This window comes from Carya illinoinensis, chromosome 15 (assembly GCF_018687715.1).
Source record: "Carya illinoinensis cultivar Pawnee chromosome 15, C.illinoinensisPawnee_v1, whole genome shotgun sequence".
In the NCBI taxonomy this organism is placed as follows: Eukaryota; Viridiplantae; Streptophyta; class Magnoliopsida; order Fagales; family Juglandaceae; genus Carya; species Carya illinoinensis.
In genome coordinates this window covers 17,796,179-17,810,094 of record NC_056766.1, presented here as the reverse complement: position 1 = coordinate 17,810,094, position 13,916 = coordinate 17,796,179, and the positions used below count along the sequence as shown (strand labels likewise).

The 13,916-nt window shown below is 33.5% G+C and overlaps 2 protein-coding genes across 4 annotated transcripts; one reads left to right on the top strand and one right to left on the bottom strand.

Moving 5' to 3' along the window:
• Positions 1-3,885: 3,885 nt before the first annotated feature.
• On the bottom strand, positions 3,886-5,166 carry LOC122297153. The gene is made up of 4 exons (XM_043107063.1): positions 4,993-5,166; positions 4,764-4,885; positions 4,522-4,649; positions 3,886-4,420 (listed from the first exon to the last, which is right to left on the bottom strand). The coding sequence occupies exons 1-4, from the start codon at positions 5,042-5,044 to the stop codon at positions 4,282-4,284; spliced, it is 441 nt and encodes a 146-aa protein (XP_042962997.1). The 5' UTR covers positions 5,045-5,166; the 3' UTR covers positions 3,886-4,281.
• Positions 5,167-7,428: 2,262 nt separating this feature from the next.
• On the top strand, positions 7,429-11,696 carry LOC122297152 (U3 small nucleolar ribonucleoprotein protein IMP3-like). 3 transcript variants are annotated; one of them, XM_043107060.1, is made up of 5 exons: positions 7,429-7,682; positions 8,543-8,716; positions 8,876-8,983; positions 10,534-10,617; positions 11,088-11,696. In XM_043107060.1, the coding sequence occupies exons 2-5, from the start codon at positions 8,583-8,585 to the stop codon at positions 11,317-11,319; spliced, it is 558 nt and encodes a 185-aa protein (XP_042962994.1). In that variant the 5' UTR covers positions 7,429-7,682; positions 8,543-8,582; the 3' UTR covers positions 11,320-11,696. The 3 variants fall into 3 exon arrangements, with proteins under 3 accessions (XP_042962994.1, XP_042962995.1, XP_042962996.1); XM_043107061.1 differs by having other exon boundaries at positions 8,486-8,716; XM_043107062.1 differs by having other exon boundaries at positions 8,447-8,716.
• The last annotated feature ends 2,220 nt before the right edge of the window (positions 11,697-13,916 follow it).

Here is a 13,916-nt window from a genome sequence, read left to right as displayed (position 1 = left end):
CTTGATCACACAAAACGGTGATGATCCAGTTGAGTAAAATTACCTTGATACCAATATGAGCTTTCTACTACTCAACTCTCATCTGCATACTCTTGCAATTTGGCGTCAGAGTATGACAAGCCTCTACGTGCATACGTTTTTGTCATTACCTTATCTAACCACACCCTTCAATATATGTGCTCCCACTAACCACATATAACGAGTGACTTCAATTCACTGAAAAAAATTTAGTTAATAGCATCAATTCTCCATGACTAGACCAATAATCAATATTCTTATCATAATTGATGACTTCAACAAAATACATAACACATGTATCGACTTGCGCTAAATTTTCGTTAAGTACCTCATCTGAAGGCAATTCCTGAGGTTTTCCCTAATCACCTTATCAACGACTTTGCAAATGATTAACTGTTTACTTTGGAAATCAAATCACATTTCACTAAAACTTTAATGAATGACATTGAATTTTAGTTGAGTACTTCCTTACTTGAGTCTTTCCTTAATCACCTTATCAGTGACTTTACCATGATCAACCTTAGTGAATCAACCTGCACTGAAATTTTATCAAGTACTCACCTTAAAGCCATTATTGAGGTTTTTCTTGATCACCTTATTAGTGACTTTACTAATGACCAAAATTTTTATTTGGATATTACCATAACTCCAATTTTCTAGGTGTCCACATAATTTCCTGAGCTATGCATATCGACCACGATATTTCTTCTCCTAGGCTTCTCTCAATCTCATTCTAGTCACATGTTCTCTAAATTTCTTCATAGATAAACCTTTGGTCATTGGATATACTACCATCTCGGTCGAGGAAATAAAATTAACCTTGACCTCACCTATTTCTACTATATTTAAAACATAGTGATAATGTACATCAATGTATTTCTCTTTGGAACTCTATGTTTCACTTTTTATTAATGAGATGACAGATTAATTATCACAAAACACATTGATTGGTTCTTTGGATGTACCCAAATTTAAACTTTCAATAAAGCGTTTCTTCTATATTGCATTATTCACTACATTACTACAAGCAATATATTCTTCTTCCATTGTAGACTTAGCAACACAGCCTTGTTTCTTACTCAACAAAGGAATTGTTGTTCCACTAAATACAAATATATATCCAGATATAGATTTTCTATCATCTACATCATTTCCAAAATTAGCATCACTCTAGCCGATTAATTCTAGATCATTGATTCCAAAGTATAATTTTAAACTTTTGATACCTTGTAAATACCCTAATATACGCTTCACTACTTGTCAATGTTCCTTATCTGGATTAGATTGATATCTGCTTACCAATTCTACTGCATGACAAATATCTGGTCTTGTACTTGTCATTACATACATGAGGCTTCCTATAGCTTGAGCATAGGGAACATTAAGAATTTCACTTATTTCTTTCTCATATTTTGGGCACATACTTTTCTTTAAAGCATAACCTTTGCAAACAGATATACTTAAGGATTTACAATTTTTCATACCAAATCTTTTAAGTACTTTTTTTAGATATTTTTCTTGAACTAAATACAATATATTTGAATTTCTATCTCTAGAAATTCCTATACCAAGAATATAGATAGCTTCACTCATGTCTTTCATTTCAAATTTAAATTTCAAGAATTATTTCGTTTCATTTATCATATCTAGACAATTACTTGCCAATAATATGTCATTAACATATAATGATAATAATGTTAATTTATTATCATTTTTCCATCTGTATATTCAGTGATCTAGTGGACTCATTTCATATCCTATTTATAAAATGGTTTGGTGAAATTTCAAGTACAACTATCTTGAAGATTGCTTAATTCCATACAATGAATTGTTCAACCTATAGACTTTTTCTTCATATCCTTTAATTTGGAATCTTTCTGGTTGAATCATAAAGATATTATTTTTTTAATTCACCATTAAGAAAAACTATCTTTACATCTAACTGGTGTAATTCCAAATTCATCATGGCAACAACAGGCATGATAATCCTTATGGATGTGAACTTTTCTACAGGTGAATATGTATCTACAAAGTCTACACCTGGTTGTTGGATATATCCCTTGGCCGCCAACATTGCTTTATATCTTTCTAAACTACCGCCAGCTTTAAATTTTATTCTTATAACCTATTTGCAACCAATAACCTTTTATATTGGAAGATCTGTTAATTCCCAAACATTATTTTTATTCATCAATTCTATTTCATCTTTCATAGTCTCAAACCATTTATCTGAATCGATATTATTGATTACCTCAGAAAAATTTTTAGGATCATTTTCTAAATTTACCAAACTAGTATTTAGTGCATAATGATCTTGAAATAATATCAATGGTCGTCTGGTTCTTTTACTCACATTGTCTACAACATCAATTCTTTTACTCCCACTGTCTACAACATCAGTTCTTGAATAGTATCAATTTAGCTGGTGATACTGATAGCCAGAAGACTACTATAGGTTTTGTATATAAAGACTACTATAGGTTTTGTATATACTCTGGGTGATATTGCTATGTCTTAGGGTTCAAACTTGCAAAAGAATGTTGTTCTATCTACCACAGAAGTTGAGTATGTTGTTGTATCCGATGCCTTGAATGAGATGATTTGGTTACATAGTTTCTTAGAAGAGTTGGGTAAGAAGAATGAGAATGGTACTCTCTATAGTAACAATTAAATTACCATATTCCTTGTTAAGAATTCAACATTTTATTTCAAAACCAAACATATTCAGATTAGATGTCATTTTATTCTCTCTTCTTGATGATAGTGATAGGGCATTTGAGGGGATTTGTGGAAGCAAGAGCCCTATAGATATGTTGGCTAAGGTTGTTACACTTGAAAAACTAAAATTGTGTGCAATTTTAGTTCGTCTTCTAACTTGCAAATAGGAGCTGTGTTGTAGGAGTGAAGATTTCAATTTTGGAGACAGGTGGTTAATACTTGTGGCTGTACCAGTCTCCAAGTGGAGAAATTGCTGACTTTTTGTGTGGAGCCTGATTTTATTTTGTGGTGGCCTTATTTGATGGTCTGAACCGACTAGAATTCGTTGTAATTTTTTGGTAGATTTTTCAATGAGGCTTGGCCCAAGCCTGCAACCAATTTGATCCTATCTGACCTGCTAATTAGCATTTACTTTATATATGTACTATTCTTGCACGGCTGCCATACCACCGCATTGCATCCTTATTTTACCATTTGAACAAAATCGTCTGCAACTCCATGGGTGTATGCACATTGCTGAACTTAGTAAACATTATACCGTGTGCGATTGATTCCCACATTTTTGCTTTACAGTTTTTTCTCTCATCGTTCCTAACAAGTATGACAAAAATTGCAAAGCTGGATTGAGAAGTTGCTATCCCAGGCAGGTAGAGAGGTTCTCGTAAAGCTGTAGCTATCGCTATAGCCTATCCCAACTTATTCCACAATTTGCTTTAAGTTGCCTGCGAACTTATGCTGTGACCTGTGTCAATGAGAGCTAGGTTTTGATGGGGACAGAAGGAAAAGGAATGTAAGATGCACTGGAAGTTGGGATAAAATGTGCGAGTACTCTTAACATGTGGGAGGGATGGTATGAATTGACTTCAACAAAGGATATAGAGATATTACCAATACTAAGAAGCATGCAACTGGTGTGTAATATGGCCATAACAGACATAATCCTGGAAAGAAATGCACTAAGATTGGTAACAGATATAAATCCCGACAATTCAGTTTTGTCTCCTTCTGGAAATGTGGTGGAGGAAGCCCGATCAGAGTGAAAGAGATTCAACTCCTAGTAGCAGATTGGAAAATGAGGCAGCTCCTAAATTTCCTTGTTATGCTGGGGATTTGAAAGACATACTTCTTAAGACAAACGGAAAAAGTAAGTCACCAAATCACTCAAAAGTATAGCCATTAATCCTGAAAACAGAGTTACAAATCGCTTCCTTGTACAAGCATCAGAAACAAATTAAATAGCTCTATACATGCCTAAAAGGTTATGCTTGGGATTTGAAAGACATATTTCTTAAGACAAAAAGGAAAAAGTACGTCACCAAATCACTCAAAAATATAGTCATTAATCCTAAGAAAACAGAGTTACAAATCGCTTCTTTGTACAAGCATCAGAGACAAATTAAATAGCTCTATACATGCCTAAAAGGTAGCAAGGACTACACCTTTCATTTATACACACTTCCCATCCATTTCAAATCAACATCTCTCTTCAAAAAGCTTCAGCAGAATATGATCGAACCGCAACTATTCAAGGATACACACACTCATTTATATATGGACAATCCCATCGCCGGCGTTTGATTTCGAGGCGGCCGAGCTAGCAATGTGGAACTGCGAAGCGTAACTGTTGGACGCAGCCTCAAAAACTGGTGGCTCGTTCAGAAATGCCCAGCTGCTTCTAGTCCACCTGCAATCACAAGAGAAATAAGACAAACGGTTTGCAAGGGTCTCACAGCAAGTAGCGTTCGAACAACATTCTCGGAGTTACAAGGTTATATATATGTTTACCACCCATTTTTCATAATCAGTTTTTCCAGGCTTTTTTCAGTTTCCATGAAACCCTGCTGTCTTGTGTTGTCTACAGGCGCGGATTTCGACCTCTCAAACTTTTTCACAGATTCCTCAAACTTTCTTTCCTGTCGCATTCATTTCAAGAATTGGTGTACAACCAACAATAAGACAAAGCATATAAAAAAGAAACAGGAAGAGGACCTTAAAATAAAACGAATCTTATGAAAGAGATGCAAAACCTGAATGCTATCAGATGAGGGAATACAAATATCTCTGAGATGTTCTTCCTCAGCTTTCTTCTTTGCGCTCCAGTAAGCCTCAATCTCTTCTCTAGTGAATGACCGATTCCTTTTGTATGCCACTGAAAGAGTTGTTATCATCATTTACCAGAAAAACCCAATCTCTTCCAACAAAAACCCATAATTTGGAAACTTTTTCCAGTAATATTCATTTGGAAACCAAGGTTACCTGACTCTGGATCTTGGACTCGAGAGTCCCATCCTGCCATTAGAGAACCCATTTGCTCAAAACCCTTGCAAGGTTGGTTTTTTTTCCTTCCTTCTTTTTCTTCCTCCTAACTCTTAATATAGAAGTTCTTCCGAGCAAAATCCTCTCAAGTGGTTTGCTCGAACAAAAAATCTTTGTAAATATCTATCTAGAAGTGATGCATTCACAGATAAGTTTTAAAAAATAAATTTATATAATAGATTATATTTATTTTATAATAAAAATAATTTTATATTCTAACATAATATATAAATTTTATATTTTTATAAAAGATAATTTTAATTAAAATATTTATCATGTATTATATATATAATAGATTATCATCATCATCCCAATTACATCTATTACAACATGAGGTATGTAAAACTATTATCTATTTAAAGTGATATTTAAATAATAAAATGAAATAAAATAATTTTAAATAAAAATTAAATAAAATATTATTTTCGAGTTTTCTTGTTCTTATCCACATTTCATTGTTTATCTGCAAATTGTATAAAGGATTGGACCAAAAGTTTGACATTTAGCCATCATTTTGGGGCGCAATTCCGATATATATGGCGTGAAAATGACAAGTTCCACCAACTTTTTGTTCATGAATATTTCTGCACGAGCCCACAGATTTAGTTGCAAGGTGGCGTTACAGCATAGACGATGGTATTGAGGATCAGCTCAAGTTGTCTTCACTTCACTGGTTCCCATCACTTTTCTCACATCTTTTCGCCACTTTATATAAAGCTTATCATTATGACAATCGGCGTGCAATATAATTTTACCCATTTGGTTTGAAAAAGAAAATAATATTTATTATTAAAAAATAATTTTTTATGTAAATTTATATTTCTCTATTTTTAAAAAAAATTAAAAATTTATATATTTTAAGACTACATTTAAAATTATTTATCATAAATACAAAAATAATTGATAAATTGATAAACCCAGTAAAGACAATGAGCTGTAACTAGATTGGAGAGCTTGTACCATCAAGGAAGAATCATTTTCTAGGATAAGATTAGTAATTTCCATGTGCATGCATAACTGTAATCCTTTGAAAATTGCAATTAGTTCAATCTGAGTGGGGTCATTTACCTCATATTCCTTTCTGCTAGCAGCCATAATCACCTCCTCTTGTCATCTGACAGGACTACCCCAATCTCTACATAATGCGATCTTAAAAAATGAAACCAAATATATTGAGCTTTAGTATACCTGTTTAAAACACAAAGTTATGAGAAATCATTGCTGATTTTTCTTCTTCATCTTTAAATTATTAGAACAAAGCAACCTCGCCCATTTTGAAAAAGAGAATATTAACTTTAGAATCATAAAAATCATAGGACACGATTGGATCAAAATTAAAGACAATCGACGAGGAAAGAGAACACTTCTAACTTTGGCAAATAGGTTTCATGGCTCAAACTTACAAATATATAAAACAGTAATGTTAGATATATAATAATAGAGTATGTAATACATCGAAATGTAAATTAATGTGCGCACTCTATAGCGCAATGGACAACAATTAATCATATTTTTGGAAGCATATTCTTAGATATTTCTTTTCGTTATTTTCTTTTCGATCCTTCTTGAACTATGTAACTCTATAACTTTTAATATATAATATAATATGCTTGATTAGAAAAAAAAAAAATAGAGTACGTAAGAGTAGTATAAAATATTAATTTTTATATTATATATAATTTTTATATATAATTATATATAAAATAATTTTGTCTTATATAATAAATTACTAATTAATATAATATTAAATTTTAAAATTTTATATCACTATAGTCTATTGTATTAATAATTATACTAATATTATATCACTATATATTATAATATATCACTATATTATATATTATAATATATTACTACATTCTATAATACAATTAAAATATATTACAATATGATATCCTTATATTATTATATACTATACTATAGTATATTAGTATATTTAATATACTATATAATATATCAGAAAAATTTGGATGGAGCTAGACTAGTTACATCTCTATTAGATATATTTTATAATAAAATAAAGTTTATTTGGCATACCACGTTAGCTTGTAACTTTAGTTTTAATTTCTTTTTTAAATAAAAAATTCCCCACATAAGTTATTTTTATCTATATAATTATTTTCTAATATTCAATAATTAGTAAATAATGCAAATTCACGTTCTTTATTTATGTCTCTAATCTATAGTTTAAATATAAATCTTAAACTCTAATTTTACTAGTAGTGTCATAGCCCAGATATTTAGAGGCCAGGCCCGTCTGAGAAGCGCAATCCTTTCTAAAGCCCAATCCCAGCCCGAAGTAAGAGAGAACAAAAATAAAAAATAAAAAATCTAAACGATGTCGTTTTAACACGCCCTTAAAATTCTCTCTTTCTTCCCTTCCCCGTTCAGCGACCAAATGCCCTCTTTCGCTCTGTTTCGGTTGCCTCTCCACGCGGTCCAGCTCCTGTCATTGTGCTGCGCAAGGCGTACCGCCTCCTAGCCTCTGTTCTCTCTTCATATCAGCTTTGCTTCCTCATTTCTACTCAGTTTTCCTCTGTAAGCTCGATTCCTGTTCTGAGACATATCACGGTGACACAACAAGCCACTTGCTAATTGCCGTGGGCACCCTCGAGTCGACTCGGACCTAGGTAGTTCATCTCTCTCTCTTTCTCTCTCTCAAATTTTTTAATTCATTCTTCGGCATGCGATACTTTAATCCTTTATCAAGACTAAAAGATTTACATATGTAACCACACACATTTAGATCGTGATCAGTTCTTTGTATGCATCCTCACAATATACATAAAAGTAGCTAGACTAAATTGCAGAGATAAAGACTCACCGTTTTATGTTGGTTGTGAATTTGTGAAGCAGTATTGCAGTGGCCAGTGGACCTTAAAGTTTTATAACTCTAAAACATATTTACGGGATTCTTGAATGTGGGACAGTGTATGCTCAATTGGTCAAACAAAAACAATAAATATATATAAAAAAAAAAAGGAATGGACTATAGTATAGTACATTTGTAGACTTAATCTAATTGGTGTAAGATGCAGAGCTTGTCAAATATGCAAACCTTTGTGTTAATGGCTTCTACACCGTAATATCAAGAATTGATCAAATAGTCAGATTCGAGTTTTTTTTAAATAAAGTTCCCTAATGATAGAAAATTTCAATGTGCTGAATCAACTCCCAAATGTGGCTTCTTTTATGATTTTTTTTTTCAAAATAGTTATGCAAAATATAAAAAATTTCTAGTTGCAAATCAAATGTTGCTATGGAGAATGGATTATGGATTATTTCTTACTTCTTTGATGATTATGTTTTTTGGGTTCTCAAGTTGATAGATGGTGATTTATTGTCATTGTATATTATATATATATAATTATATATAGAGGCTATTTTGAAACAGTACACCAGTACGTACCGGTACTGAAATATTCTGTTCCAGTGCTTAAACCAGAACGGTCATTAGAACGGAATTCAAAACCTTGCTTTTGACTCCTAGGGTTTTAGAAAGAACACAGTTTCTTTTCCAATCGGTAAGCATGAGGAAGCTAAAGTTTCATGAGAAGAAGCTGCTGAAGAAGGTTAATTTCTTGGACTGGAAAAAGGAACATGGCCATCGGGAAGCTTTTGTTATGCAACGCTATCACGTCACCCAGCGTGATGATTACAAGAAGTATGTCCTTTATTTTCTTCCCTTTCTAATATTCTCCTTTTCTATTTCAGGGTTATGAGAATCTTTCTTTTTCCCTTTTTTTTCTTCTTCTTTTTTTTTTTTTTTTTTTTTTTAATTTTTTAATTTTTTAATTTTGTGTCAAAAAAATTTGGAGAGTAGGTATGCGAGTTTGTGCCGCATGGTGCAGAAGCTAGTGAACACTTTGACTAGGATGGACCAGAAAGACCCTTTTCGGATTCAGATGACTGATATGTTGCTCGAAAAGCTGTGAGTTCTTTCATTTCTATGGTTTTTCTTTAGCTGTGAGTTGTTTCATTTTTATGGTTTTTCTTTTACTAAAGTACACTAATTAGGAAAGAAGAGCCACTTGAAAGAAAATGGGTTTTTTGTTGATCTATTGTTGATTCTTCTTTTAACTTCTTTTATGAGAATATTGGTTTGTAAGATGTGATTCACTCCTTAAGTGATGTTGTCGTTCGGGATGAGAATTAAAGTCAGGGTTGAGTTCAAAACAAAATGAGTAGAATTCAATTTGTTCTTTCTTATCGATATGATTACCAAAACTCAAGTTACTTATCCACAAAAATGATTACAAATCCTCATGTGATGATAATAATATCGGGATGGACTCAATTAATGAGTGGTCAGGTTGAATTTTTGTTACCTGAACTCTTTTGATTACGAGATGGAGTAATATTCAGTAATAGGCACATGTTTTCTATACATTGTTGAAGTATAACGGGGCTTTGGTGAAAACAAAAAAAGGAAAAGGAAAAAAGTGGGACAAAATTGGGTGCTGGAGTGGCTTTGATTTGGGTGCTTTTGGGCACCTCTGTTATGCTTGCCTAGTTGAGTCCACTAATGCTCTGGCATAGTTGTTGGGAGTTTCTGTTAGGTATGAAATATCCTATTTTGGTTTTCAAACTGGGTTTTGTTGTCTTATTATATTTTCTCTTATTAATCCTCACTGTTACAACATGCATGGGGCATTAACTTCGTTCTTGTGATCTCAACATGAGATAATCAACTTCTTCCATATGATCTGGCTATAAACTTGTTCTGGCAACAGGTAGAAATATCAATTTGATAACTCTTTATTTTGTTTCTGTAACTTAGTAATGATAAACCTGAAGGTGTTTGCTCAAGTGGTAAGAGTCTCGCTCTTGGTGGTATGCTCCCTCTAGGTCTAAGGCCCAAACCTTTTTGTGCAAAAAATGTCCCCTTGACCCGAGGTGCAGTTGTGGGAAACTCCTTGCCGATGGCTTGTGAATTCCGGGGATTGGTTGGACTTTGTTCCCAGACACCCTGTGTCAATAAAAAAGGTGACTTAATCGTGATAAGCTTTTTGAGATATGACAGTGAACTATAAAAAAGATGTCTACCTACTTTACATTGTCATAGTTCTTAAGTCAATGTAACCAATGTCTTTAACTGCTCAGTTGTTGATATATGGCATTTGCCTATTAGCTATTCGGGTTTTATAATTACATCCCAATGAATAGATCACAATGTGGCTGGATTATAGTTTTCATCATTAAACCTCAATATGCTAATGAGCTCCAGCTCAAATGATTACTATTTTTAGGAGAATGTGATTGAGATTATGGTTGTGGTTCAAAGTCAGCTATATTAATGCAGATTTTCCCAATCTTAAGAGAAAAAAAGCCCTTGCAGATGAATATTGTAGTTCTACTTCTGTGTTCCATGGACTGTATGATATGTATGGGGGTAATGAGAATTACATTTCTGTTTAAGATCAACTATCATTTTATCATAGAAGGTTTGCTGTTGATTCGATGTGTTTTTGTCAATGGCAGGTACAACATTGGTGTAATACCATCCAAGCACAACATTGATGCTCTAAAAGTGTGTGAACGCATAACAGCATCATCCTTCTGTAGGTATGCAATTGATTCTGTAAATAAAGTCCTCTTTCTGCTCAGTTACAGGACAACTCTGTCATACCTTAAAATGAGAAGGTAGAAAACGCTGCACGATTTAATCACAAAGTGAGATGCATCACAATGATATATCGAAAAAAAAAAAAAAAAATAGAGAGAAGTTTTGCTTCTTATTTCAACTAACTTTGCTGTAGATATGAACCCTAGGCTTTATAATAAGAGTGCCATTTGATGAGTAACTGCGAACAAGGGAGAGGGATATGGAAAGAATGAAGTAATGAAAGAGGACATTTGAAAATTTTCCTCTAGTGCGTTGACTTAAAAATGATTTAAGACACAAGTTCTTTCCATTCCTTTCTAGATAAGTGGAACTTGACTTCTTTTCAGCCAGCCTCTTATTTGGTGCAAAGCCTCTTCCTTGATTGCTTTACGTAATTGGGATTAACTCTCTGTATTTATCCTCCTTGTAGACGTAGGCTCTCAACTGTTTTAGTGCGGCTGAAGTTTTGTGAGCACATGAAAGAAGCTGTCACATATATTGAGCAGGGACACATACGAATTGGTCCAGACACGGTTACTGACCCAGCATTTCTTGTAACGAGAAATCTAGAAGACTTCATTACGTGGGTAGATTCATCCAAGATAAAGAGAAAGGTGTTGGAGTACAATGATCAGTTGGATGACTATGACGCAATGCTATGAGGAATGCAGCACTTGATATTGTATTTCTGTGTTCTTCCTTCCACATTTTTCTAGCCATGTTTCGTATGGTCTGAGAAAATAATTTGTTCTTGAAGTTCCAAAATACAAGTCTGTCTTACATCTTACCCTTCTCCACCACCTAGATGATGAGAATCGAAGCTACTTGGCACCAATTAGAAATTATGAAGCATGGGATAGCAATTTTCTTGTCGTGGATTTCATCCATAGTGCTACTTGCACATCTTGCATTTCGAGTTTAGGATGTTATGTATTTTGGTATGCTGGACTTTGTAAGGGACCAATTACCTTGGTGTGCTCAAGTTCATGTATTTTGGATGTGAGACATTTTTTGAAATGTAATGAATCACTGTCAGTCATCTTATGTGTAAGGAACTATTTTGATGGGATAAAATAGTTGGTCACATCAGAAACCACACAGAACCTACAGCACAAAGCTTTATCACAAAGCTATCAATGTTGCTGATACAACCCTTTTTGCGGCGATCCATTTTGCCACAAAAAGTAGCACATTACACTGCAATTCCTCATTTGCGTTCAATTTCGATCGCCGCAAGGTGGACGCAAGTCAAAGGTCCTAGGAGTTTTTCTTGCGGCGAAATGGAACCTGGATGCAAAATATACAACTATTTGCAATATTTGTCGCCGCAAATAAGACATTATACTACTGCAAACGCTCCACCCAATGGGCCAATGGTAACAAAGAAAGGTTCTTTGTGGTGATATTTGACATTGCAATTGTATCATTATTTGTCACAACAAAGTTAATCTCTTGTGGCGAAATTTAGTTCGTTGCAAATGCTAAATGGCACCGCAAATGTTTAACGTCTATCTGTAGTGAGGTAGCTTATTACCGGCTTACTTGTGGCATTGCAAATGACTTTGTTAGCCAATTTTTTGGTGGCCATTGTCGACAATATTGGGCCAGTAGCAAATAAATTTTTTTTTTTTTTTTTGGCCCTTTTTGCATCAGAACACTGCTACGACTACCGCTGAGGTTAAAAAAATTGTTTTTTTTTTGTTTTTTTTTTTTTACATTATTTTTTTTAATACTTTTAAATATTTAAAAAAGTATAAAAAATTTACAATAATATTAAATAAAATTTTCTTAATTACTAAAAAAAATAAAAATAATAAAAAAATAAAACGCTCTCAGCATTCCCCAGCGGGGATCTAGTATTATTCTTGGCATCAGGAGCAAAATTACCGAGCATTTTTAGACGAATATACTATTTCTTGGACAAAGTTTGATCAACTCGGGTTAGATATTTACCTGGGTTGTTTGGGTTGCCTTTCATTTCGTCCATCCATTGTAGTTGGTCTTGTCTCTTGGTTTCTCTAGGTTTTCGTCTTCTCCTTCTCTTTCGTTCTCTGTGTATGTTGCCTTCCGTGTTGGCTCTCGGTGTTTACTTCTCTTTCTTTGTGTCTGTGCTCTAATATTGTTTTCGGTGGTGCTTCTCAAAGAGCAAGGGCCTTTGGTTCTCTACGTTATGTTTTGTGGGTTTTTTGTAGGTTTTACCGATTGTTTCATTTGGGTTTGGGATGTTGTTGTGGGTTGAAGGTTGTGATTTTTTTACTAATTTTGGGAGGGTTTGAACAGGTTACTGGTTGGTTATTTCTATTTGGATCTTTTGGGGAATTTTTGTGAGTTTTTCCTATTGTTTTGTTTCGGTGAGGATGTTGTTGTGGGTTGAAAGTTACAGTTTTTTTACTGGTTTTGAAAGGGTTTGAAGGAGTTGCAGTTTGGTTTTTCCTGTTTGGCTCTTTGGAGTTTTTTTTCCTGTGTTTTTGTGTGCTTTTTGGGTTTTTGGTGGTGCATTTTGGTGTTTTTTTGAAGTTTAGATTTTTCGTTATTTTCACTTTGATGCCGTGGTCGATGATGCACTTTCTTTTTCTGAAAAGCAGTATATAAAATGGCATTTGGGATGCCTTGCAGTGTTCTTGGTGTATTTTTTCCGTAGTATGATTGTGGTAGTAGTTGATGGAACTTTTGATTTTGGTGGTGCATTTTGTTCTTGTTTTAAAGGTTGTATTTTTTTCCCTTCTCATCCCGTGGTCGATGATACACTATGTTTTTATGAACATAAATATATGGATTGTTGTTTCATTTATGCGATGTTTGTGCATTTGTTTTAGTTTTTGTGAAGTTTACATTTTTTTTGTTAGTTTCATTTTGATCCCGTGGTCAATGATATACTTCTTTTTTTTTTTTTTTTTTTTCTGAAAAGAAGTACATAAAATGGCATTTGCGTTGGTTTTCCGTGTTCTTCCTACATTTTTTTCCGTGGTGTTGTGGTGGTGGTTGTGGTAAGTTTTGATTTTTGGTGATGCATTTAGGTGTTGCTTTTAAGGTTGCATTTTCTGTTTCTTGTTCTCGTCTCGTGGTTGATGATGAACTATGTTTTTGTAAACAGAAGTATATGGATTCATGTTTCATTTGTGTGATGCCTGTGTATTTATTTTAGTTTTTGGTGGTACATTTTGATTTTGATTTGAAGTTTGCTTTATTTTTTTTATTAATATTATTTTAATATCCCGTGGATGATGAAATGCGCTGAAAAGCATTATATATATATATA